Below are 26408 nucleotides of genomic sequence, written 5' to 3' on the forward strand. Positions count from 1 at the left end.
GCACCAGTAAACAGCACCAGTAACACCACCAGTTAGCTTCACCAGTTAGCTTCACCTGTTAGCTTCACCAGTAACAGCACCAGTTAGCTTCACCAGTTAGCTTCACCAGTTAGCTTCAGCAGTTAGCTTCACCAGAGAGGGAGGCTGAACCAGAGGCAGCTGGTCCACCCAGTCATCCTCTCCCCACCAGTCAGTTCACCCAGCTGTGTTTCACAGACAGTCAAGCATGAAAGAAGAATGGTGTTGAGTGGATCTATAGAAATAATGAAGAAGAAGAAAAAGCCACGGTGGAGTTTGTCAGCACACAGCAGTATTTTAATTCCAGTCAATTCCCTGGAGACAGACGTGCAGCGCTCCCTCTGTACCACTGGGACGCTGCGCTGCTGCTGCTATGCTAGTAATGTTCACAGATAGACACATTAAAATAACCTGGCTAATATGAAGTCTGGATTTATTGTGGGTCGTAGCATCTGTGGTCATTAATGCTAATGGGTGATCATTAGCATAGTTTGCATGAGAGAGGTCTTCCAAAGGCGTCCAGCCGTCAGTTTGCTGATGCCTCATGTTCCCTCGGTGGGTCCAGACTGCACACGTGTTGCAAATGATTCTTGTCTCCATGGTAAAATCAGGAATACCAACATCATTACAGTAAATTAAAAAGTGGAAAACCGATGACGTGGGTTTCAGAGCAAAATGGAGCTGAAGTTATTAAATCTGCAGTTGAAGCTAAAATAACAACAGTAATAAGAACATTTGAACCAGCTGAACTGTAACTCAGTAAGGAGAAAATACATTTTTATGTGCACACACTGTCGTATCTTTAGAGGACCTCGGCCCCACAACCATGGACTCAGCTTCCTCTACACCAGGATGAGGCACTTCCTGTTTCAAAACGTCTCTTAAAAGCACTTTTAATCCTTATGAGAGGCTAAAATTTGTTGGCCGTTATTGTTGAATATTGTTTGCTTTAATGTTTAATACTTGTCTGCTTTTTTGATTTATCTGTGAGCAGCACTGCAGATTGATTGATTGATTGATTGATTGATTGATTGATTGATTGATTGATTGATTGATTGATTGATTGATTGATTGATTGCTTCCAACATTAGCATTGAATAAGTAGGTAGGAGGGTCTTACCTGACTGACCGGTAGCGACGCTAACTGATGCAAAAAGCCGCTGAGTTCGGCTGAGGTCTGAAACCCCGTTGACAGCCTCCACTTCAAAGGTGTAGTTAGCCTGAGCCAGCAGGTCCACGATGCTGGCGTAGGTGTCCACTAACCCCGACTGGGCTGGAGAATATCCCACATTTGGCCCACATGGAACACACTCCTCCGGTTCCAAACTGCACCGCCGACATACAACCCTGTAGGTGACATCATTGCGCCCCCCATTGTCTGCCGGGGGGCTCCACTCCAGGCTGACTGTGGTCTGGTTGATGTTGTAGACGAGGTTCTGAGGTGCTGAAGGGGGTCCTGGCAAAGCAAGACAAGAACTTTATTAAATAACTGGCTGGAAATTAGGAACTTCAGAGAGTACAGTAGGAATTACTGGCACCCAGCGCTACGGCAGAAGTACAGCTACCTGGAATGCAGTCAACTACAGGATTTGTAGTAAAGTCAACTACAAATCCTGTGAACTACAGAACAGTCAACTACAATGCAGTAATATGTAGTACAATCAACTACAGTACAGCCAACTACAGCACAGTAAGTTTTAGTACAGCCTGTAGTACAGTCAACTACAGTACAGTAAGTACAGTAGGCTGTAGTTCAGTGACCTGTAGTACAGTCAACTACATTCCAGTTAACTACAGTCCAGTCAACTACAGTACAGTAACCTCTAGTACGTAAGCTGTAGTACAGTAAATTACAGTACACTAACCTGTAGCAGTAACATGTAGTACAGTCAATTACAGTAGAGTAACCTGAAGTACAGTATACTCTAGTCCAGTCAACTACAGTTCAGTCAACTACAGTACATTAACCTGTAGTACAGTAGGCTTTAGTACAGTCAATTACAGTCCAGTAACCTGTAGTACAGTAGGCTCTAGTCCAGTCCACACAACTACAGTACAGTAAGTACAGTAGGCTGTAGTACAGTGACCTGTAGTACAGTCAACTACAGTACAGTTAACTACAGTCCAGTCAACTACAGTACAGTAGGCTGTAGTACAGTAAATTACAGTACACTAACCTGTAGTACAGTAACATGTAGTACAGTCAATTACAGTACAGTAACCTGAAGTACAGTAGGCTCTAGTCCAGTCCACACAACTACAGTCCAATCAACTACAGTCCAGTAACCTGTAGTACAGTAACCTGAAGTACAGTAGGCTGTAGTACAGTCAACTACAGTACAATGACCTGTAGTACAGTAACCTGTAGTACAGTAGGCTGTAGTACAGTCAACTACAGTCCAGTCAACTACAGTCCAGTCAACTACAGTACAGTAACCTGTAGTACAGTAGGCTCTAGTCCAGTTAACTACAGTCCAGTCAACTACAGTCCAGTCAACTACAGTCCAGACAACTACAGTCCAGTCAACTACAGTACAGTCAACTACAGTCCAGACAACTACAGTCCAGTCAACTACAGTACAGTAACCTGTAGTACAGTAGGCTCTAGTCCAGTTAACTACAGTCCAGACAACTACAGTCCAGTCAACTACAGTCCAGACAACTACAGTCCAGACAACTACAGTCCAGCTGACAGCCAGCAGGGTCCCTCAGCAGATCACCAAGCAGCAGCAGCCTCTTCTGCTGCGGTAGCGTCGCGCTACGCTAGAGGTGGGGGGCCATGTCCCAGGGTGGACCACAGTAGTGGCTTTCATAAACACCAGTTTTCATTGGATGAAGACGAACAAAGCACAAGATGCCAACATCAAAGAGTCATTTAAACACTGGAAGAGAGAGATAACAGATGAATGAACAAGGGTAAACACGATGTAGCAGAAGAGAGGAAATAATTAGAGTAAACTCCCTGTCTCCGTTTTAAAAGGGTGCTCATGCAAATAGCTGTTGCTTCAACTGGATGCACTGAAGGCGTTATTGTTAACAGACAAAAATGTGCAGTTGCTATGGAAACGGCTGAACCCTAGAAACACGATCAGATAGCGCCTCTCAAACTCTTGCTGTTCTCCACAAGCCTTGCATCCATTTTTGGGCCGTGAGAGGAGCATTCCATCATGCTGGCGGCCTATGCTAGCAGTAGCTTCCACAACAAAAGGACGCTTACAGGCAGAAGTTATGAGCCAGATTTAAAGCTGGATTATGGCCACACTGTAGCTGTCAAACATTATCTTCATGAGCTACAACACCACAAGCTTTGTGTCCACACCCCCGCACCAGCTATGAGATTAGCTCATCTTGTAGCATAAAACAAATGGCTCCTGTCTCGTTCCTGCTGCTGGAGTTTGTGGCCCAGATGTAGATAGAAAGAAAGAAATCCTCTCCCTTTCATGGAACCTTCAGGACCAGTTACTGTTCACACACTGCGGTCACAATATTTGGGCTTGATAGTGGAGCACTTGGCTGTTCTTCCTGTTCCACACAGCAGAAGCTGATGGAATATTGATCATCATCAGCTGAGCTGAGAGGAGGCAGATGAAAGAGCCACCTGAGGCAGGTGAAGTGGACACCAGAGAGCTTGGTGGTGGGGCCAGTCACACACACACACACACACACACACACACACACACACACAGATACTCAGGAGTATTTCTATGGAGAGCAATCAGAACATCTCATTTATTTGGTGCTTCTCTCCTTTGAATGCCAGATGCCACAGATCAAAGCAAGAGGCAGGAGGAAATGAGTCAGCAGGTTGGAGTATTGCTGCGTGATGCCCCCGCCCCCCCCCCCCCCACCCCCCCAACACACACACACCACACACCCCACTGACCAGGATGTGTAGGTTGATGTGACAGTCTCTCGTGTGTCTAGATTGATTTTAGGACTTCCTGTAACGTTTTAAGATCTTTTGGGGCGTAAGAAACAAGATGTGTGCAAACATCTGGCTTATGTTGCTGTTTACACTCGCTCGTCACCTTCCTGGAATCATCATCAGCTCATGAACTCGTTCATTGGAGAAATGCTTTCAGAAATGTTCCATCTTTTATTGTTCACGCGGCCTCAAACGGCCGACTTCTGCATATGTGACGGTAAGAATTCTCTAACAACTAGCTAACAGGCTAAACCCACAGGATAATAATGATAATACTACCACTACTTCTACTACTGTTACTACTACTACTGCTACTACCACTACTACTACTGCTACTGCTCCTACTGCTATTATTGTTACTACTACTACTACTGCTACTACCACTAATACTACTGCTACTAGTACTACTGCTACTATTGTTACTACTACTACTGCTACTACTACTACTACTACTACCACTAATACTACTACTACTGCTACTACCACTAATACTAATACTACTGCTACTGCTCCTACTGCTACTACCACTAATAGAAATGCTACTACTGCTACTAATAATAATAATCTATTAAAATCTTTTTGTTCCCACAACTTTGGAGAGAGAAAGCTGTTACTTGTCAGACTTATTAAACTGTGATTAAACCACAGCTGAACTATTAATCCGATTAAAACCCGAATGATGACGCAACAGACTCGCTGCTCCTTTAAGGGGTATCTGAACCTGGGGCCCCAGGTCGTGGACCCTCCTGCTCCAGGCTTCAGGGCTTGTACCTTCTGTCTCCTTTTTTGTGTTCTGGCTCTCACACCCAACTGTGTCCTATACTTTCATTCCGTTCCTCCGTTCCCCCTCCACCTAAAGTTTAATTTCACGGATTAGCCCGCCAGACCTCCACTGCCTGAAATGTCTTAATCAATAGCTAGTCTAGTTCTCCTGCAGCACTGTGAGGAGCCATGGGAACGCCAGCGTGTCTGAGTACTAAATATGTGTATTTCCAACTACATCATATTCCTGCTGCGAACACAAAAGAGAATTTTGAAGCAGAACCTGTAAATGAGTGGAATAAATCCATAAACGTGCCCTGAATATTACAGAATCACATAGAACACACAGTGTCCTGTAGTATACGGTGAGCGTTGGGCTCGTGCTGGAAAAGCCCATTTTGGGTTGTTTAGTTTGGTGAGAGCTGGGCAAATCCAAGCTTAGAGAGAGAAGAATCCACTGCTTATCAGGTCTGAGAGCTCCTCCAGTAGCCTAAAGCCTCCACAGCCTATTAGGATGTCTGGGCTCTAATTGGGGAGCTGTGGGGAGGGGGGCAGCAGGGGTGAGTGCTATTCAAATCACACATGAGGTAATCCTCCCACTACAAATGTGTGTTGTGACCCAGTGACCTGGCCTATAATGATGGGGCTGCAGCAGGGCCGGTAAGAGGGGAGCCAGGCAGGAAGGAGGAATGGACTGAAGAGACTTTTGGCTACTCTTCCTCTCTGATCGGCTCCAACGGTGAACTTTTTATGTGTGTCTGTCCAGACGCTACAGCATGCTCAGAGGTTTCCTTCCTCTGGTTCCTGGAGAGATGGAAGCAAGAGAACTGGCTCGGGTCGATCAATCATGTGGGTTCCTGAACGTACACGACACACATCCCTGAAATTCCTGCTCCGACGCGCCACGGCTCACCGTGGAAACCTTAACCAGACGACCCTGATGCAAACAAGCGGCGGCAGCGAATGAGCCCGGTATAAAGGTGCGTGGTGGCTGAGCGTGGCCCCGGGGCCTGCTCTGCTTTCACCAGCACTTATTAAATATGGCAGCAACGGGGCCGCTCGCTGTAGCGACAACAGTCAATCAGAGCCAACGTAAAGAGCAACAAATGACCTGGAAGTGAAATTGAGCGGAATAAACCCGAATTCCTGTAGCCTGACGGCCCAGTGACAGATAAGCCGCTATGTTCTCCAGCAGCTTAGCGGAGGACGGCCGTCAACCAGTTGACACGGCACATTTTTTAAGGGGGTGGGCGTGGGGGGGGGCTGGGAGCAGGAGATGACGGCCCACAGCTGCCCTTTTCAGCCCCCCAGTGGAGCCGGTGCCAGCACTGCTCACAGCTGCTGCATGATTGATGTAGCAGCACCAACGCTAGCTAGCTCCTCCACATACGTGTCCGCAGAACGAAGGCACGTCTATCGGAAACACGTCTGTGATACATGAAAGCTCCACAGAAGTGTGCTTTTGAGGACGTCTCCCCTCATCTTTATTCATCCTGGATTTAGCTTTTCATTCCCACACGTTACATCTTCATCTCATCTCCTCTCAAATCCACAGTCCCGCTCTTAATCTCTGTTTGCCAGGGATCCATCACACTGTTTTCCTACGGCCTGTAATCTGGTAGCTTTACAGAAGTGTGAAAAAGGTTCCGTCAATCAAACTATTTGTTTAAGCCGGGAAAATTCATTTTCAATTACTTTTCATGGCTGCGCTGTACAATGTTTCCATTCCCTTGGTTACCTTGACTTCATCTGGAAATGAATGAGATGCATGGCTGGAAGCCTGGACAGAATTCTGCTGGTGAACGTGGACATGGGTGAGACTGTCGCACACCTTCAAAACACATATTTACCTATAATGGTACGGCTGGTCCAGAGTAGAGCCAAGTTAATGAACGTGAATAATGAAAGTGCGTGTTCAGTAATTCCAGCTCTCCTTGCTCAAGGTCAGTGCCCAGATGGGAACAGCCAAAGGACGAAGCAAAGGAGTGGGAACTCTTTCCTGCCCTTCATCACCAAGCCGATCAGGATGTCGGACGACGGAGTGATGGAGCCGGACCTCTACGCTAGCCTGTGTTCCGCTCAGAGAGCTTGCTGGGTTTTCCCACTGGGCAGCTGGTGCTTGTACTGGTTGACAGACATTGATTGTGGGGACACCTGAATGTACGTCTTTGTTGTTTTATCCACAGAAGAAGAGCAGAATTGATGTCTTTATTTTAACCCTCACTTGTTTTACAGGCGGGGAGGGGGTGGGGGGGCAACAGGCCAGTCTCATTATGTTTTAACCCTGATCCATCTCGCTCTTTAATTCTGTGATTTATTGCAGGGACAAGTTACTGTATATCGATCAAAGATTCGGATCGGTCCAGTTCATGCTGGGAAACAGAAATAAAGGGTGAAATAAACAAGGTTTGAGTTTATCTGCCCTCCTTCTCCATGGATACGGAAGAAGAATGACGGCTCTGTGCGTCTCCGCTGCTCCGCTTTCCCCGTGAAACATTATCAGTGGAGCAAAAGTACACAGATAAATGACAGGATTATGTTTCAGGGGCTTCTGAGGGTAAACAACAGTGGCTGAAAAGCAGAGACAAAAGGTGAAGCAGCAACTTGAGAGCAGCAGCAGAGCAGCAGCAACAGTAGCAGCAGAGCAGCAGCAGAGCAGCAGCAGCACTTTCACCAGGAGAGTTTGGCTGTAGAAGCTCCTGAGCTACCCCCCCCCCACCTCCAGCTGGTGTAAATAAGCCATCAGCGGCTGTCACTTCAGTGTCCCCCCGGCCTGTACAAACAGGGACATGGGGGGCAGGGACTGCCAGGACCGATACTGCCGCTGTGTCCTGTCATTGTCATCTTTCCAACAGGAAACAGCAAAATTGCTCCTCTCCTCATTAGCAAGCAACTACGACAGGAAGCCGAGCAGCAGCCATGGTGACGCTGACGATGGGATGTTTGCCGAGCAGCTCTCGCGCTGACACGCGGAAGTTCCCAAGCTAAGTGAAAGAATGAGCGCGGCGCAGACGTACTGGTGCAGGCCACAGACGGGGGGTCGGACAGGGCTCGGTAGTAGCCGTCCTCGCAGTCGCAGCGCCACGAGCCCTCGCGGTCGTTGAAGCTGTGGGCTGGACAGCGCGAGCACTGCAGGTCCTGGGAGGAAGACTTGTAGAAGCCACGGCTGCACGCTGTGGAGCAAGCAAGGAAAAGGTACAATTAGTAGAAAATCAGAGCTCTGCGATACGTTTTGATTGTTTTAGTTCCAAGTCGCTGTCTGACTGGCCCTGGTGGCCCAGAAGAAACGGCCCGTCAGCCCAGAACAGGCTGCTTTGCTACACACCACTTCAACATCGGTCCTTTCAGCAGGACAATAAACAAACCTTCCTGACACGGCTGATCACAGACAGCTGCTCCAAACCGGCTCCACTAACTGGGATGAAACTGTCCCCATTTTACACTGGAGTGAGAATCCTAAGAAAAGCGTCCTTTCGTTACCCTTATCAGTCCAGATGTGCACGCTGAATAACACAATCAGACATTCAGCCACACAAAGCTGCCCTAGATCTGACGGCAGATCAGCGCAGTCCATTTATTGAGCGCACAATTTCAAAAACTCACCGAGGAAGACGAGTTCATCACTTGACCTATTAAAACACAAACTGGGTCATCTTGGCGTCTCTTTTTAATCGTCAGGAACCGCTTCCTTGTGGAGACACCTCCGCAAACAAAAGGCACAAATACCACAGATGTATTTTTCATGAGGGTGGGGGGAGGGGGGGCGGCATGTTTCCCAACAGGGGCGCTTTCTTATTTCTCCTTCCAGTAGGACACCAGCAACATCTCAGCCATCCCCCCCAGCAGCATCACTCTCTTCATCATCTGGATGAAACCAGATGTTCTTCTCCACAAGACGAAAGAAGACAACACAAGGACACTAAGAGCCGCTAAGACAGGAAGAGAGGAGGACAGGAGGACAGGAGGACAGGAAGAGAGGAAGACGGGAGGACGTGTAACCAGCACAGCTCTTCCTAGAGTTCTGAGGAAAACCACCGAAGGTGCTGGTTTGGAGTTGGAGCATGTCTTACACAGTGTAAACACTCCCCGACAGACGCTGATAATGACCCTGAAGGCCCCACACACACACACACCACACACACACACCTTAAGAGTGTACTTTCTCCTGCCACGCCTGCCTGTTTAAAGGTCCTGATAAGCCAGCAGCTTTGTTTGCTTTACGCTACGTTCACGGGGTTTCCAGAGCTCTTCTACTGGGGGGTCGGCGTGCACAGGGAGGACGCCAACGGCGTCTCCCACTGACACCACAGACCAAGCAGACTGGTTTGGTGGAACAGTGGTGGTTCAGTGGTCAAAGTAAACACAGATAACAGACAAATGACTGGCCGAGGAGAACAAATGTCCCATACCAACATTCCGCCCCCCCCCAGATGTACCAGAAACAGATCCAAATACAGTGAAACTACAACCGGATGACCGAGGTTGTGTTTGTGTCCCAGCTCACGTCTCCAGGAAGAGAAAGCTACACTGTTGCTTCATATCCGCCAACATGACGTCCTCAACAGAGCTAGGACTGACTTTGGGTGGAATTACACTAGAAAATATAAGATCTTCTACAAGAACTGGTTGGAAAGGCGAGTGAATGCTTGGAGAAGTTGGTGGAGGTCAGAGACAGACAGCAAGACTGCTGCGACCGTCTGATCACAGGCAGCTGCAACGCTGCTCTGTTGTCAGCAGTTTCTGCAAAGAAGAAGAGGAAGAGGCCAAGAGATTCCTCCACGGAGGCAGATCATAAAATGAATGCTCGTGTCTCACCAGTGTGAACCGGCCCAAAGACACCAGCAAACACACTTATCATTGCCATACAGGCGGACGGCAAATAAACGCAGAGAACAAGGGATCTTCAGAGATTCCAAAATCTTGGTTCATGTCTTTGATTGACCTTCTTCACATGAATCCCATTCAGTTTCTCTGTGTCAGCCTGGATGAGGATGAGGAGGAAAAGAGCCTCCCCCCTCCCGTGGACACAAGAATCATCACTTTCTGTGTTTGGGGTCAACACATTCCCAAGTTAATCCTCCTTCTGAAGCCTGCAGATAGCCTTCATGTATTATGTTGTGTGTTCAGAAGGCAACATTCATGAGTCAAGGATAGGACAAGCAGCTAGAATCTGGACACACGCCACAATCTTTATGTTCCTGGGGATGAGTGGGGTCCTTGTGCTCAACTGTGCACGGGCAGAAGTGTCATGTATCCATGCGTACTTGTATCCAGATATCAGTGACGTCTTGACATCACAGCTAGCTAAAAAACCAGGGCTGATGTCCAAAGTAAAAGAACACCAGACGCCCCACTTGTATGACTTCAGATGATGCATGTGGGGAAACTGCAACAGCCACTTCAGGGATCCTTCAGGGATTGGGAATTTGAGTGTATATATATACTGGAGAGGAAGCAATAATTAATTTCTTTGAGTTTTGATGCTGTCCTTCAGATGTGAGAGTGGATTTGACAGTGTAGCCGACATGTAGGTTGTTCCTGACATGCAGGAAACAAAGAAGAGAGGAAAGATTTGGAGAAAAAGACCTGAAAACCAACTGTTGTTGCGTGTCCCCCTGGGCTTCAGGAGAAGGAGATGCTCCATGGCTGCTGAAGGCCAGGGAGGACTCAGCAGGTTAAAGAAGGTAATGTCTCGCTGTGCTGGTTGCTCCCTCCCTTTAGCCCTGACGGCTGGATGAGGCTCCACACATCCAGACACGCACACATTCATACCAGCTACCTGTGCTTAGCAGAGATAAGTAGCTTTCCACAAGAAACAAAGGCAAGATTAGCATTCCCGTAGCCTGTGGTGGAGGCCGAGAGGCTTTAGAAGCCAGAAGAAGTGGCTGCTTGGTTGTTTGCACCAAAGATCAAAGGGAGCTGCTGATTTAGTTATAGTGAAAATGGAGCTAATGCACGATGTGTGATGCTGGATGGACCAACAGATCGAGACATGAACCAAATAAACAGGATACACCCTGATGTGAGATCAGTAGCTCTCACATCAGGGCGTATCCTGGGGTGATACGGGGCCCTTCCATCCCAGGTAGAAACACTCGTGAAGCTGAGCCCTGCACAGAACTGAGCAGTGGGAGGTTAGGAAGAAACCTGATTGATGTTTGGGCTCTAAGGGAACTTTCAGATGAAGCTCATTACAAAGTTACAGCCTCTGCTTGTGTTGAGCCACAGCTGGATCTGCACACGGTATCAGGAAGTGGTCCCTGTTTCCCGAAGCTCTCACACAACCTGAGCTTTCTAAAACAGATTCTCAGTGACAGGCGAAAATGTCCCCCTAATCGTCTTTTGTGCAGTTCATTTAACTCACTTGGAAACAAGAGCGGGGCCCTGAAAGGCAGCCAGGCGGCTCCCTCCGATGCTCTGGGTGCTCAGCTGTGCTGAAAGATGGGTGTGGAGGGGTCTCTCTTTTCTGAAGATGAAAGCACGGGGTCCAAAGGTCCTACCAGACCAAAGTCCCCTGCACTTCAAAAGAACCTGCAGCCAGTTGTACACAGTCAGCACCAGAAAATGATCTCTGGCTGCTGCTGGTTCCTGGAACAGTCCCATCCCAGCCCCCGCTCCTCCTCAGCCCTGAGCTGACCACCCACCAAAACAGGCCTTCACAGGGTCCCGTTTGTTGGGAGTGATTAATAACATTCAAGTCAGTTGGTTCTCCAGTGTGGAGGAGCACTCTGGTCCCCGACTGCACCAGGAGACAGGCTGCTGGAGACAGGGAGGACGCATGAAGCCTGCTAGGAGGAGGGACAGGGGACAAGACAAAGACCCTTCCCAACCCAGTAATGCTCCACCAGACAGACCTGCCTGCCTGTCTGTCCACCTGTCTGTCCACCTGTCTGCCAGCCCGCCTGTCTGTCCACCCACCTGTCTGTCTGTCCACCTGTCTGCCAGCCCGCCTGTCTGTCTGTCCACCTGTCTGTCTGCCCGCCTGTCTGTCTGTCCACCTGTCTGCCAGCCCGTCTGCCTGTCCACCTGTCTGCCTGCCTGTCCACCTGCCTGTCTGTCTGTCCACCTGTCTACATGCCTGCCTGCCTGCCTGCCTGTCCACCTGCCTGTCTGCCTGCCCGTCCACCTGCCTGTCTGCCCGTCCACCTGTCTGCCTGCCTGTCCACCTGCCTGCCTGCCTGCCTGTCCACCTGCCTGCCTGTCCACCTGCCTGTCTGCCTGCCTGCCTGTCCACCTGTCTGCCTGCCTGTCTGCCTGCTGCCTGCCTGTCTGCCTGCCTGTCTGCCTGTCCACCTGCCTGTCTGCCTGCCTGCCTTTCCACCTGCCTGCCTGTCTGCCTGCCTGCCTGTCCACCTGCCTGTCTGCCTGTCTGCCTGTCTGCCTGCTCACATTCTCTCCACAAACCCTCGGCAGAGTAAAAGACCGGGTGAAAAGAGTTTGGCTAAGTGAAAAGGGCAAAGCTCACAATGTGAGAGCGGTGGACGGCGGGATCGATAGAGATGTCTCAACCTGTTAGTGCAAGTGGAGATGAAGGCCGCCGCGGCGTGGGGAGGGGGCTCTTTTGTCATGCAGGGACAAGAGGGGCCGGAGAGGCGGCTCTGCGGGTGAGCAGGGGTCAACTGCTGCGATCATCCATCTTGTGTCTTGACAGTGTCCTGTCAGCCGTGCTGCTCATGTTACTAAACACCAGCAGTGAGCCTCCATTGTGACGCCGCGCTGGTCTGCAGCCATGTGTAAATGAAGCTAATATTCAGTGACCTCACACAGGGACATCCACAGACCCCCAGCATCACCGTGGCAATAAGTCTATCTGACGTGGTGTCGCGCAGGTCTCGGAGTCTGCCAGGCTGTGAGCGGTGCAGCTGAGCATGTGTCTGTGGATCAAAACAGGGCCTGATTACTTTGACGCCGTCTATTCATGCCATGCAACGTAGGGTCTCAAATCGGGACTGGCAAGGTCAAATTCCATGACCTTTAGTCAGGAGGAGTCAGCATCAGGCCTTTTCAGGCCTTTTTCTCAGCAGAACAGCTGACTAGTGCGCTTCTCCTCAGCTGAAGCTGCCCCCACAGTCAACAGATGGGATGTTGGGAAGGACCAGGGTGCTGCGCCGTTACCGCAGGAACTAGCGCTCCTCTCAATAAAAGAGTGAAATTCTGCAGAATCAGCATCTGGGGAACAGATTCCTCTGTTTCTCCTGCATCTTTCTTCAGTCGGACGTCCATAGTGGAGATAATTACTGGTCTGCTTCCTCCCCTGGATACATAAACTGGTTTCCCATTTTAAAATAAGAGTCTTTGGGACACATACTCAAGAGGATATATTAAATGATTTATAATATAGAGGGAAATGACCCTTCAGTGGAGGATGAGTTCTTCTAACCTTCTGTCTAACCGTAAAAATGTGACTATAATAGAAGAAAATGGACGGAGGAAACGCGGTGTCGAGGTGATCCAACTGGTTATGGTAGATCCACCAGTGGTGAGTGAGGAGGAGCTAACATCGCCAATGCGGACGGTCTCAGACTGGGGGGGGCAGGTGAAATGAGCTGTCACTCATGTCATCTGAGGAGCCCCCTCTGTCCCTGCAAAGGCCTCTGCCAAAACGTGTTGTGATTCACTCATTCATCACCGTCAGCAAAGAGGGACCCCTTGTCTTTCAGCCCCCCTCCCCCTTTCATCCCCCTCCCAACGTGTCTGTTTAACTCTTTGTGTAGCAATCTCTGGCAGTAAATGTCACACTTGCTGACTGGTTTCAGTGTAATGGCTGTTGAAAGAGGCCAGTTGAAGTGTCCCCAGCCTGGGCTGTGCGTGTTGTGAAAATAGCACCCATTCATGCACTGGTCTGCTCTGGTCTGGCGCTGGCTACTGGTAGCACTGGAGCCTCTCAGTTCCTCGACAGAGACGGGGGCTTGTGTGCTTCATTTCCAGGAATATCTGCTGTTTCATTTTGATTAATGTCTGAGTCAAGAACCTTTCAAACGATTAATGGCGGGCTGATATTTAGAAAAGTGAATCTTTTGTCTGCTAAAAAAACAGATGAAACTGCTCGTTGTTGCATGTTAACAAGAGAATTAATGAGGGGCTACAGCCTCCTGTATACACAGCGTCATCCATCTCCACGGTCAGAGAGCTGGACAGGACTTAGTTGGACACTGATGAATGACTGACCCCCCACCCAAGCCCCCAGGGGCTGAGCATGACAGCTAAAGTGTATGGAGGGTGCAAGGAGATGCTGGCAGTCAGGCGAAGCGCGCAGACGGAAGCAAGAGCCGCTTTTAGCATTTCAAATGAAGCCAGGAAGCCCAGAGTCAGGGGGTGCTCGTACATCTTGATGGTGCGCTGATTGATAAGGTATGAATTTAATGCACCAGGATGGCTCCTCCAACTGCTCCACAGCTTAATTATGGAAATCACAGGTGTAGCTGAAGCCACACCAGACCCAAGCTGGACATAAATTACTCAAGGCTGAAATGAACTGCTGACGGACGCCGGCTCCCCCTCGCCGTGGCCACATTATCCTGCAGCTTCCAGCTGAGGCGTCACCTGTGGGATGCTTCTAATGCAACTGGCTGCTTCCAAACAACGACCACTTAGGGGGGACCCGGAGATGGAATTAAAATCAGCCTTAATCCTCTGGTAAAGTAGCTGGTTTCAGTCGAAACTTAGCTGAGTTTGTTATTCGGGCGAGAGCAACACTGATGTGCTGCGAGCATAGAAGCCATTAAACTGAACCTGAAGCTTCTTAAACATCAGTAGTTCACCAGAGTAGATGGAAAAAGAGCTTTGGCAAATTACCGAGACCACCCGAACACAACAAAAGTGTGTTCTATGTGAATAACAACCCAAAAATCCAGACTGAAACAAGAGGGGCAGTCAGGAAGTGGACAACAATGGACCCAGATTCCTTCCCTCATACAGGATTATTGGCTGCAACGTTGATTTCCAGCACTTTATTTATTTAAACATCGACTCTGTTTTCCAGCGATACACGTGTGATTTGAGAGGGCCGAGAGCTCTGCTGCAGCAGCTAGAACCACTTTGAAAAGCTTCTGGGTTGTTGTGGGGGTGGACAGGGGGGTGCTGAATGGACAGTTGAATGCCGTGAAGATGCAGAGACGTGCTGATGGGCCTGAGCCTCATGGCTCACAGCAGATAAAGCCCATAAAGGCGGAGCGTGGAGCCTGGCTTTGATCCACATACGCAACTAATGGCCCCAGGCTTTAAAGAACTGGAGGGGGGGGGGCTCACTACATTATAGTGGACGATATAACAGAGTAATTAACAGAGGAGAACAAGGGTTTCTCCTTCTCAGAGAAGGGACTAAAATGCAGCTTTGTGAGGCAGGTGATTGTGATTGCCTCCTTCCAAACGTGCGCGTTCTGCGCCTGCACAGTGTCACACTACAACAATAAAGAGCTGAGGAATCGGAGCCACGCCGCCCAGTCGGAGACACAGCTCAGAGCACATCCGTCAGACGGGGCCCTCCTGGTTGTCTGCCGGGTGCAGCGGCCCGTCCCCAGGGACACACATTTCTCTTACTCATTCCATTCAGGTATTATTGGCTGTTGCTCCGCGTAAGCTTCTTACACTGTGGTTTAGTAAAGAATGGGAAAAGACTTGGCTAACAAGGCAGCCGGCCACTTAAGTTCTGTGACCTAAGTCCCCCCCATTAATCCTCACTGATTTTTATCTTTCATGTCAGGTGCCCCCTGAAAATAATCCTCTGAGCATTTAGAGCAACAAAAAGACCCTTATTGTTAACTGTAGCTGCGCCACAACAATGCAGAGCTGATCCACAGCAAGGCTGCCAGGCCCTTCCTGTTTGCTTTGCTCCTAAATATCCTGAGGCCCAAAAGCCACGGCGGCTCCCCCGCTCGCTCGGGCAGGGTCGCTTGGCGCGCACGGAGGACGGACGGACGGACAGACAGACGGAATTCCTCAAGAGCTTTGCTGTCTGCCTGTCAGCGAGCGAGAGAGCAGCTGAATTTGCTCGTTATTTAATCCCAGCCTCAACAGAAACATGCTCATAAAGGAGAAGCCTCATCAATGAAAGGCCTCCAATCACCGCGTTAAGGCTGTTTGGCCGCTCCGCTGCCGTCAAAGCCGCCACATTAATCCCATTTGCCAACACAAGTGTGCATGTCTAAACTGTCCCATTCCTTTGTCCCCATGAACACTCGCTCAGTTATTCTTGGCAACCCTCTCAGTAAGTCTGGAAAGGCCCTGGACTGAATTCCAATTTCATTTGAAACAAATAACTGGACTTTTGGCTCCCAGAGGAATCCCAGAATTCTGACTTTGGCTCACAAATTCCGACATCAAACGCTGGACTTTGAAGGGTTTTCTCACAGGTTGACTTTTATCCACGTGCCTCCCCACAGGAAGCTTCCCTCCCCGCTGCCCCAATCACGTCTCCCATGGAATAAAAAGCCACTCACGTTCACAAGCGTCTCCTTTCTGGTGAAATCCAGCTTTGCATATACATTTCCCAATGGGCACCAGCCATTCCCCTTCAGCGCTGCAGTGCATCTTGGGAGAGTTGTCTGCCTCCTCTTCGGCATCGTTCACACACATGCCCTCCACCTCCACGAGCGAGGAGAACTCCGATCCGGTGACGGTGTCGGGAAAAGTGGCGAGGTTCTCGATGATGGCCCAGCACTTCTTGTAGTAAACCTTCACAGAAACCAGGGCGATGCACGCGCCGACGTCCTGGAAGGCCAGGTAGAAGCCTCGTCTGGACAGCGGCCCGATGATGCGCAACTCTGTGTTCAGCTTCATCTTCCTCTCCCCCAGGTCGCCTTGGGTGAAGCTTTCGTCAGCAGCGATAGTGTCAATTTTCACGTACTGGTTCTCCCGTAAGCTCCTGCCCACCTCCGAATCAGTTTCCTGATAATACAGGTTGAACGTCTCCTTGCACGTTCCCACGACACCAGGTAGGCTGTTACAATCCCTCAAGGTGAACTTCAGTTCAACAAAAATCCTCTGAGCGTTGCCCTTCTCTATCCAGTTAGTCCGAAGCCAGTTGTTCTGATTGGGCTCCATGACTCGGCAGACCTGGTAGGTGCGAATGGGTGTGTAGTTCTCGTCCAGGCCACTGATCTCCTCCCACTGTAAGGACATTTAGAAGAGACAGGTCAGACAATAGTCCAGAGTGAATGGGTGATGCATTGCACACGCGCCTCACGTGCACACAACCCTCCCAGGAGAGGCCGGCGGTCTACCCCAGAGAGGGCTCAGCCTGGGCGCCCCGCTAAAATATTGGCTCTCATGTGTGCATCACACACACACATCCTTCTCTAATGGATGTTACGGCTCTAGATGTATCGCTGACCGCCGTTGCTGGGGGGGGGGCGGAGCCTATTTCAGCTGCCTCCAGGTAAGCGGCAGGATCACCTGCTCATCGCAAACGCGGACGCTGTCTTTCAAAATAAAACCGATTTCTAGAAGAAATGTGTGAAACTGTTTTGGTGAAAAAACAAAGTGAGATGTGAAAGACGCAGATGTGACAATAACCCGAGTGGTTCTGATGGGAACAGACACGGAGGAACAGGGGGATTCATCTATGGGTCCCTGAAGATTCAAGATCTTCAATATTACTATTGTGTGTGTGTGTGTGTGTGTGGGGGGGGGGTGTATGTGTGTTTGTGTGTGTGTGGGGGGGTGTATGTGTGTGTGGGGGGGTGTATTTGTGTTTACATGTATGTGTGTATGTGTTTGTGTGTGTGCATAAATATGTTAGTGTGTGTGTGGGTGTGTGTATGGTTGAGTGTGTGTGTGTGTGTGTGTTTGTGTCTGTGTGTGCGTATGTATGTGTTTGTGTGTATATGTGTGTGTGTATGTGTGAGTTTGTGTGTGTGCATAAATATGTTTGTGTGTGTGCATAAATATGTTTGTGTGTGTGTGGGTGTGTGTATGGTTGAGTGTGTGTGTGTGTGTGTGTGTGTGTGTGTGTGTTTGTGTCTGTGTGTGCGTATGTATGTGTTTGTGTGTGTGTGGTGTGTGTGTATGTGTTTGTGTGTATATGTGTGTATATATGGTTGTGTGTGTGTGTGTGTGCTTGTGTGTATATATTGTTGTGTGTGTGTGTGTGTGTGTGTGTGTGCCACCTTTGTACTCTGAATGTGGAAAACAGAGCAGCAGACAACCTCCTCTTGTGCTGTATATCTGCTACTGGATCTGACAGGTTCTAGGGATCCACTACAGATGGATGTGTGTGCTGAACACTCACCCCATTGGGAGGATACGAGATCCACTCCAGTTCTGTCTGCTGGGCCTTGGAGTCCAGCAGTATCACTGGTGACAGGAGAACCCAGAGAGAAGCAGGTGGTTAAAGCTCAGCGGAGCTGGAGTCCTGACAGACAGACAGGCAGGCAGACAGACAGGCAGGCAGGAACATACACGTAAACACACACACACACACACACATATACAACCACACACACACATACACAGACATATACCGACAGACAGACAGACATCTAGAGACATCGTGACCTCATTTATCTCAGCAGCAAAAAAAGCAAAACAATAAATAAGATAATTCAAGAACAATATTTTTTTATTTTTTTTTACTAAATGGCCTCGGGAAGAGCGGACTGACTTCGTTGTAAACCGATAAAAAACATCCGCAGGCCGATTTCTTTATGCGCCTTCTCGCTCTGTTCCACTAAACTTTCTCAGATCATTCTGCTTCTTTTTCTCATCGTTCTCATCTTATTTTAATGTCCTGAATCGCGCGAACGCGCAAACGGAGCCGCAGGGGGGCTGCGAAGCAAGTTGTTGGCCGACGGCGTCAGTTCGCATCCTGGTCCACATGTTCCAGCCAAGACATACCATAATATAGGTATACTGTATAGAGTGTCTCAGCATAATTCAGTCTGGAGGATGTTCCATCAGGGTCGCACGACGGGATTCTGACATCGTTTCAGCGGTGTCACGATTCTTATTGCGATCTATCAATAAACAGGTTTCAACCAAAACTGCTCATTTGGATGAGATTTGAATATTTTGGTTATTTTGATGTCTTATTTGGAATGTCAGGGCTTTGATTTTAGAAGCGGTGCGGAGGTTGCGTGTGTTTGCCGTTCAGGAGGGACGCGCAGTCGGGCTGTCAGCGCCGAGGCTCCGGACCAATAACCTTCCCACACGGCGTCCGCGTACACGGCTCACTCTCCGAGCTCCAGCGACCCTTTCACCGTTTGGTGTGATACGTGGATAATCTCAGACGAGGGGGGGCTTCTAATGCCGACATTAAGGCAGCAGCTCCGTGTGCGTAAAAGCGAACAGCGCTGTCATCCCTGTACGCAGGCTCGCAGCGAGCACGGCGGAGACGAGCAACAACCCCCCCCCCCCCCCCTAAAACAGTCGAAAATCACCCAAAAAAAACCACATCGGTCAAAATAAAAAGGAGGCTTGCTGCGCTCGGACCGGTGTCCCTGAGAATGTCCGCTCAGAGACCCGCAAACTTTACCAACTTACCTTCCTTGGCATTCTGTGCGTCACCGCCTCCCAAAAAACAGCCCAGGCGGATGTAAAGTGTAATCCAGAGGCACGAGATGGACCTGGACAACATGATGCAGCCGCGTATTTCAGTCTAGACCGTAAGTCGCTCTTCCACCGTCCTGTGTGCTTCCCATTGACGACACCGAAGCGGATCTATGTTCAACAATCTCCACGTCCAACGCTCAAATAGCGTCCGCTGCCGCTGGGAGGAGCCTGGCGCTCCGCGGCTGTCTGTCAAAGGAAGCAGCGTGAGCGCGAACCAATCAGGCTGCGCACGAGCCAGCGTCGCCTCTGACGAGAGCCAATGGGGTGCCGCGCTGCAGGGAGGGGCGGGGCGAAGGTGAGGGGCTTCCATCAGTGCAGCAACGCTCCGAGTCCAGATATTTTTGGATTGTTCAGGAAGAGTGTCACACACCACTGAATGCGTGCAACTGTGGCGTGTAATTAAGCACATTTGCTCTGGAAAATTGAACTTTTGAACTCTGGTACTGTAAAACCCCAAATTCAGTTTAAGGAACATATAAACAACGTTCACATTAAAGGCAATGGAGATATGACGTTCTTCTTTCTGCCTATGAATTTCTAAATAAAGCTAATGTATCCTGTAAACCTGTAAAGATGCTGATATTAAATAACACTAACAATAGTAATGGAGTGTGCTGCTGGTCAGCCTGGGGGGTACAATGGGGATAGGGCTCTCCTTGGTCTGCTCAAACCATCTAAAGGAGTTGACAGCTGCTCATTTAAAAGAACACAACATGCACGTTTTGCAGCTCTTGTGAGGACCTCTTGGACGCGTCACACACTTACTTTTTGTCCACCAGCCAATAAATTTGGCAGCAAGAGGTGAGATGACAGTGTCTCCGTTGCTGTCGGGCTTGGATATAATAACTCGAATGCCCAGTGTCACTTTCACACAAGGAAAACTGGAAGGCCTTAATTAGAGGGCACCATGGCAACAGCGAGCACGTTAAGTGTGGCTCAACAACAGGAAGCTTCCAGTTCAATGACTCATCTCACATTAGTCAAGCAGTTCAAGCTCCTTTTTGAAAAGTTTGAAGATGTTTGATGCATCATTGATGACGCTGTGAAGCAGCTTGGGCTCATGGGAGTTTCTGTCTCCTGAGTGAAGCCACCATCGTGTCTGCTACAAGCTAACATCATCGGAGCCTTCACAGGGTCTGAGTAGACCCAGGTGGAACCAGGTAGACCCAGGAAGACCTTAGTAGAAGCAGGTAGACCCAGGTGAAACTAGGTAGACCCACATGGACCCAGGTGGACCCAGGTAGACCCAGGTGGAACCAGGTAGACCCAGGTAGACCCAGGTGGAACCAAATAGACCCAGGTAGACTCAGGTGGAACCAGGTAGACCCAGGTAAAGCAGAACACAGACGAGTGGCTCAAAATGTACAAGAGATTAAGGAAATCTTAATCTAAATGTGTTTTTTAGCTGTACCGTCTGTGTGTAGAGCTGCTATTCAAACATCAAAAGCCTCCCACAGAAATGATGATGTACAAGAGAAAATATAGGCAGACAACGAAGTCTCAGTCACGGGACGGTGATGTTATCAGGTCTTATCTGCATAATAAACAATCCCAGCAGGTGAACAAAGTCTGTCGTTCTTCTGCACGAGTGTCTCCAAATACGCAGTGGTTGGGCAGTAATTCCAGCTGTTGGGAGGGGATGAGATGAATTAATGCTGTGGGCAGGAATAATTGGCTGCAGTTGTGAGATGCAAAGGCGCCATGGAGGGAGCCTTGGTGTGCAGTCTGTGTTCTTCCCCGGTCTGCAAGCGACCGTGATGAGTCTTCTGAGCTCTTATTGCCACATAATCCCATCTTCTTTATTAAGCCTCTGGCAGCATTGTCACATGTGTCTGTTCTCCAGCGTTTACTGGCTGGAATCATCCCCAGTGCAGAGCTGATAACTATTTATTGGTTTTCCAGGCCAAACTTGATGAGACAATGTTTAAACATTTCACATATTTGACGTGATCTAATATTTCTTTGTGCCTTTGCGGTCTGTTGGCTCTGATGCCGTGGCTCTGATGAAGTGTGTTTTAATGCCTTTTAGATTTGAACAGGCCAGCAAAGCTGTGAATGCTGAAGCGAGGTGTTCTGTGGGAGACTGCATGCTGCCAGGGATCGTCTGTATTCAGATGTCCAGCGTCCTGATCTGGGAGCAGCTCTAAACTCTCTGGTTCCTCCCTGCAGGCTCAGGCCACAGACTGCTGACATGAGCAAAGAAGTTGGACATACTTAAGTACACGCTTGTTGCCGTGCAGCGTCCTGCTGCATCAGTATGCAGCACGCAGGACAGAGCTGGCAGCCAGCAGTCAGGGTGGGGGCAGGCCAGAGCCTGGCTGTCAGGCCCTGAAGGAAAACACCACCCAGAGCTTTAATAGCCACCACCAGGAGCTGCTCAGAGGCCCTGTCAAACGCTGGTTTGGTGGTACGAGCAGGCAATTTGCTTCTTTTTATAGATTGGTAATATGGAACGGCTCTCCCAGAGGAAATCTGGAGTGTTGAAAACTCCACTGGAATTGTTGTGGGGCAGCTCAAAGCCATTTGCACCTGACACCATTTTGTTGATGTAATCACATTCCTGCTGGAGTCTGTCTGCCAGGTTTCTCAAATGTGAAAAAGAACCATCACGTCACATCACGGTCCCACTCACGTCTACCATTGGCTCGCAATTAGCAAACTGAGTTTGTTGAGCCATATGGAGGAATAGAGGGAATCCATGGGCCTACGTGATCTAATTAAGATCCACAAAGAGGGGAAGGCACCATTGTGGTTGGTGCTCCGGTTTGGGTTTCAGACTCTAAGCAGAATATTCTCACGTTTCATCTGAGTTAATGGGCCGCATCATGTGTGCTAACACAGTAGCATCCCAGTCAGCCAGTATCAGGCTTGATCCGAGCCAGCAATCCGCCAGCATTCACCCTTTTCATTGATTCACACTTGGATAAATGAGCACTTACACAGACATAATGTTGGTTTAGATGAAGAAACTCCTGTCAATCAGAAACAGTTCCTGTGGGAACATGTTTACTCAGCAGTGATTCAAATGACTCTGCATTTAGTCCCCAACTCCAGACACCTGAAACAGGAGGAGGACAGGAAGACAATTACAGCTTTGAATAGAAAAGACAAGTCATTCTTGTTAGCATGAGCCAAGCCAGGACAAGCACCACCACCACCACCACGTCACATGACTGGGAAGCTGCTCAGCCAGGGCTCAGAGTGCTGGGTGCACGTGGACCTCAAAGGTTCCTCTAAGACTTGGGCGAGGCTCAGCAGGAAAGCATTGTTCCAGGACTTCTGCAGCCTCCTTCAGGCCAAGTCTGGCCCACATCCCCCTTACATCAGCCTGTCCACTGGTCTCTCCTCTGTCCAAAGACAGCGTCCAGCTGTGCTGCCTGTCTGGCAGCAGAGACCTACAGAAATAGATGTGCTTTTGTCGCTGTGGTTATTTATTCGGCTGCTCACACAGGAGTAGCACAGTTTTATGAAAGCTATTTTTGCTACCCCCTTCCCCACCCCCCAGTGCTGCTGCTGCTGCTGCTGCCTTCCACCATCTGGTTCAGTCTTACTGTGAGGAGGTCAAGGAGGCCACCTTCATCACACACACTTCTTATCTCTTCTGTGTGCATGAGGTCAAGACTTCAGGATGACCCATCCAATAGAAGTTAGAGTCTCAAAGACTCAAAGAAATGGCTGAACATGGAAGCTTCACATCTGTGTTGTTACTGCTGCATGAATGTTTTCCAGCTGTGGCAGCCATGTCGAACATTTGGAAGCCACCTCCGTAGTATTGTAATTACAACACAGCATCAAATGATAAACAATAACAACAGCGGCTGCAGACAGAGGCCCAATATGACAATTTATGATTTAAAGGGATCTTAATAAGAGCAGGAGTAAGAAAAAGTAGGTGAAGCCTTGGGAGGTTTTTGCTTTTCTGTATTGATTTGTCGTCAAATGTGATCTTTGGGAGAACCTTGAGAAGACATGAGATGGTTTACATGTTCTCACCACTGCATGAGATCACCACATCCAAACTTTGTTTTGCCTCATTTCCGTTGTTACCAACACTTGATGTGCTTCCTTTCGCCCTTTAGGCAAACAAAAGGGATTATGTAAGATTTTTATGGATTAGCTCATGTCCAGCTCCAGCCTCTCTGCTCCTTTTTATCTTCTGATTGGGGTTAATTATTGGTTGGAGCAGAGCTCGTGAGGGAATACCAAGTGGCTTGTGGCTTTGAAGCCGAATGGACAGAGCTCTGGTTGAGCAGGAATCACAGCGCTGGCTAAATTGTACCCTTTTCAAATGTATTCTGGGCTTTTCTTGGGGTTTCTTGCTGAGTGGAACATCTGATTAACTTTGACCAGAATAAACACACCTCTGTTTAGCAGCTAATGTGCTGATTTCATCCTTTTGTGCACATTGGCTGTAACGGCTGCCTGTGCTGTCATCAGAGTTTAAGCTAGGCTAGTCCACGGTGCACGGCTAAGATTAACCAACTATAAACCTTCTTGACTGTGTTCACAGGCTTACTACACACAACCCTTTCGTTTGTTTACCTTGTGAACATTGAGACGTAGATAAGCCATTTAGGAGTTTTCACACATGTTCATCATTCAGAGGAAGAAGCTGCATCAGGTTTGTCTTTGTTTATTTCACAGTGAAAGCTGTTCTGGCGTGACAGAAGCCTCTACGATCTCGTGAAAAAAGAAACACAGGCAGGCTTCAAGGAGAGTACAAACAAAAGAGAAATTAGCATTAGCACAAACTAGTAATGTTGTAGAGAGGATGGTGAATTCTTAACGCAAAGACAAACGATCAGTAGATAAAATACAGCAAAGTAATTCCGCACTGTTTTTGAGTCGCGCACCTGTTTCAACAGTGGGGAACATTTGGACTTTTGATTTGATCTTGTGTGATTAATGAGGTGAACCCAGAGGAGAGGACTGCTGATGGAGACCTGCAGCTGGGTCACACATCCCCAGCCAACAGGTTTTAATACATCCTGGAAGTAAATCCAACAAGATTCACACCTTTCAGTCGATTACAACTGGCTGTCACCAAACATAGCTCGTGTGAAATAGAGCAAAGCTTAAATCTGCATAAATCCTGTCACCATGCCAATAAGCATTTTCATGAGGAAGTAAAGGTTGGGCTGGATGCAGAGAGATTGTCTATTAAGCATCAACTCATCATGAACTGATGAGGTTCCTTAATTTAAACCAGTATTGACCTCTACTGGTGTTGCCAGGAGGGCAGCCATGTTGTTGTCATGTTGTTGTCCCTGAACATAGAATTATGAATGGATTTGGGGGATTTTGAAGGTTTTCAACTGTGTTTTATGTAAATGATACGTTTGGAAAAACACATTTTCACACAGCAAATGAAGTCAACAGTGAACTGATGCTCAGTGAGAGCCAGAAGGGGCTTCGCTTAATAGAAATCCATGTTTCCATGTCCTACTGCAGCATGTAGCTGCCGTCAAAGCCTGTGGCTGCAGCTGCTGCAGGTTTCTGAGCAAACATTTTGCTCCACATACCTAAATTATGTTATTAAGTTCACAGTTTAAGTAATCGTAAACCTACATTTTGAATGAGCCAACATGTTTGATTTGAGGGGGCAAGAAGGTGAGGAAAGAAAATATGGAGGCAGAATGATCGATGACAGGAGGAACCTGAGAGAATAAGAGAAAGATAAGAGAAGGATGATTTCATGATCCCAAAGACGCTCAGAAGAAGACGAGGAACATATGACCTGAGCCAGGAGCCAGCAGATGAAGCTCTGCATGAGCGTGTACAATAATGGGAAACTTCACAATGCTATCAGATAATTAAATCTCTAGACAATTGGCCTTCACGTCTTCTTATGTGTCATTTGTAACAGGTGTAATAGAAACGGGGCAGAAGGTCAGCAGAAGACAGAGTCACCTTATTTTCAAACATATCACAACGTCAGAGGATTATAGAGAACAAGAGGGAAGCTTCTATTCTTCATTTCAACAGCTTTGCTCAATCATCCCCCCCATAATAACAAAGGAGCTGTGAATAATGTGCTTTATGTTTTGGAGCTGTTTTCAAGTTAAATTGAAATGCGGTTCCCTTGACACAGACACTACTTGGCATCACATCCTCAGCTGTACTGGCAGGATGAGAGGAGCCCAACACTTTACTGGTCAGCCATCTGTGACGCCCTGTTCAAGCTGGGGCAGAGTCGGCTCCACTTCCCACACAGGCTGAAATGCTTTATTGTGTGTAGTGAGGTGCTGTACAGCTTTTACACTCTCGGGGGGAGAGTTCTGTTCGTTGGAATGGCAGGTGAAAGGCAGGCTGGTAACGGGCAGGAGGAGGGAGGGGGTGGGGGAGGAGGAGGGGGAGGGTGAGGAAGGAAGGTGTGGGCAGAAGTTGTAGTAGAGAGGGAGGAAGTTGAGAGGAAGGTGGGGAGGAGGTGAGGGAGGAAGGTGAGGAGGAGGGTGGGGGAGGAAGGTGGGGAGGAGGGTGGGGGAGGTAGGTGTAGTAGACAGGTGGGGGAGGAAGGTGAGGAGGAGGGTGGGGGAGGAAGGTGAGGGCGGAAGTTGTAGTAGAGAGGGAGGAAGGTGATAGGGAGGGTGGGAGAGGAAGGTGAGGAGGAGGGTGAGGGAGGAAGGTGAGAGGGAGGGTGGGAGAGGAAGGTGGGGGAGAGGTGGGAAGGTGTAGTAGGAAGGTTGGGGAGGAAAGTGGGGGAGGAGGGTGAGGGAGGAAGGTGGGGAGGAGGTGGGGGAGGAAGGTGTAGTAGAGAGGGAGGAAGGTGAGGAGGAGGGTGGGGGAGGAAGGTGAGGAGGAGGGTGGGGGAGAGGTGGGAAGGTGTAGTAGGAAGGTGGGGAGGAAAGTGGGGGAGGAGGGTGAGGGAGGAAGGTGAGGGCGGAAGTTGTAGTAGAGAGGGAGGGTGGGAGAGGAAGGTGGGGAGGAGGGTGGGGGAGGAAGGTGTAGTAGACAGGTGGGGGAGGAAGGTGGGGGAGGAAGGTGGGGAGGAGGAGGGTGGGGGAGGTAGGTGTAGTAGACAGGTGGGGGAGGAAGGTGAGGGAGGAAGGTGGGAGAGGAGGAGGGTGAGGGAGGAAGGTGGGGGCGGAAGTTTTAGTAGAGAGGGAGGAAGGTGAGAGGGAGGGTGGGAGAGGAGGGTGGGGGAGGAAGGTGTAGT

General features: G+C 49.1%; 1 protein-coding gene across 1 annotated transcript; it reads right to left on the bottom strand.

The window, feature by feature from the left end:
- Positions 1–288: 288 nt before the first annotated feature.
- epha7 (eph receptor A7) lies at positions 289–19401 on the bottom strand. Its single transcript, XM_057016734.1, has 5 exons — positions 19184–19401; positions 17934–17998; positions 16144–16813; positions 7723–7878; positions 289–1474 (listed from the first exon to the last, which is right to left on the bottom strand). The coding sequence occupies exons 1-5, from the start codon at positions 19275–19277 to the stop codon at positions 999–1001; spliced, it is 1461 nt and encodes a 486-aa protein (XP_056872714.1). The 5' UTR covers positions 19278–19401; the 3' UTR covers positions 289–998.
- Between the last annotated feature and the right edge of the window lie 7007 nt (positions 19402–26408).

This window comes from Takifugu flavidus, chromosome 19, assembly GCF_003711565.1.
Source record: "Takifugu flavidus isolate HTHZ2018 chromosome 19, ASM371156v2, whole genome shotgun sequence".
In the NCBI taxonomy this organism is placed as follows: Eukaryota; Metazoa; Chordata; class Actinopteri; order Tetraodontiformes; family Tetraodontidae; genus Takifugu; species Takifugu flavidus.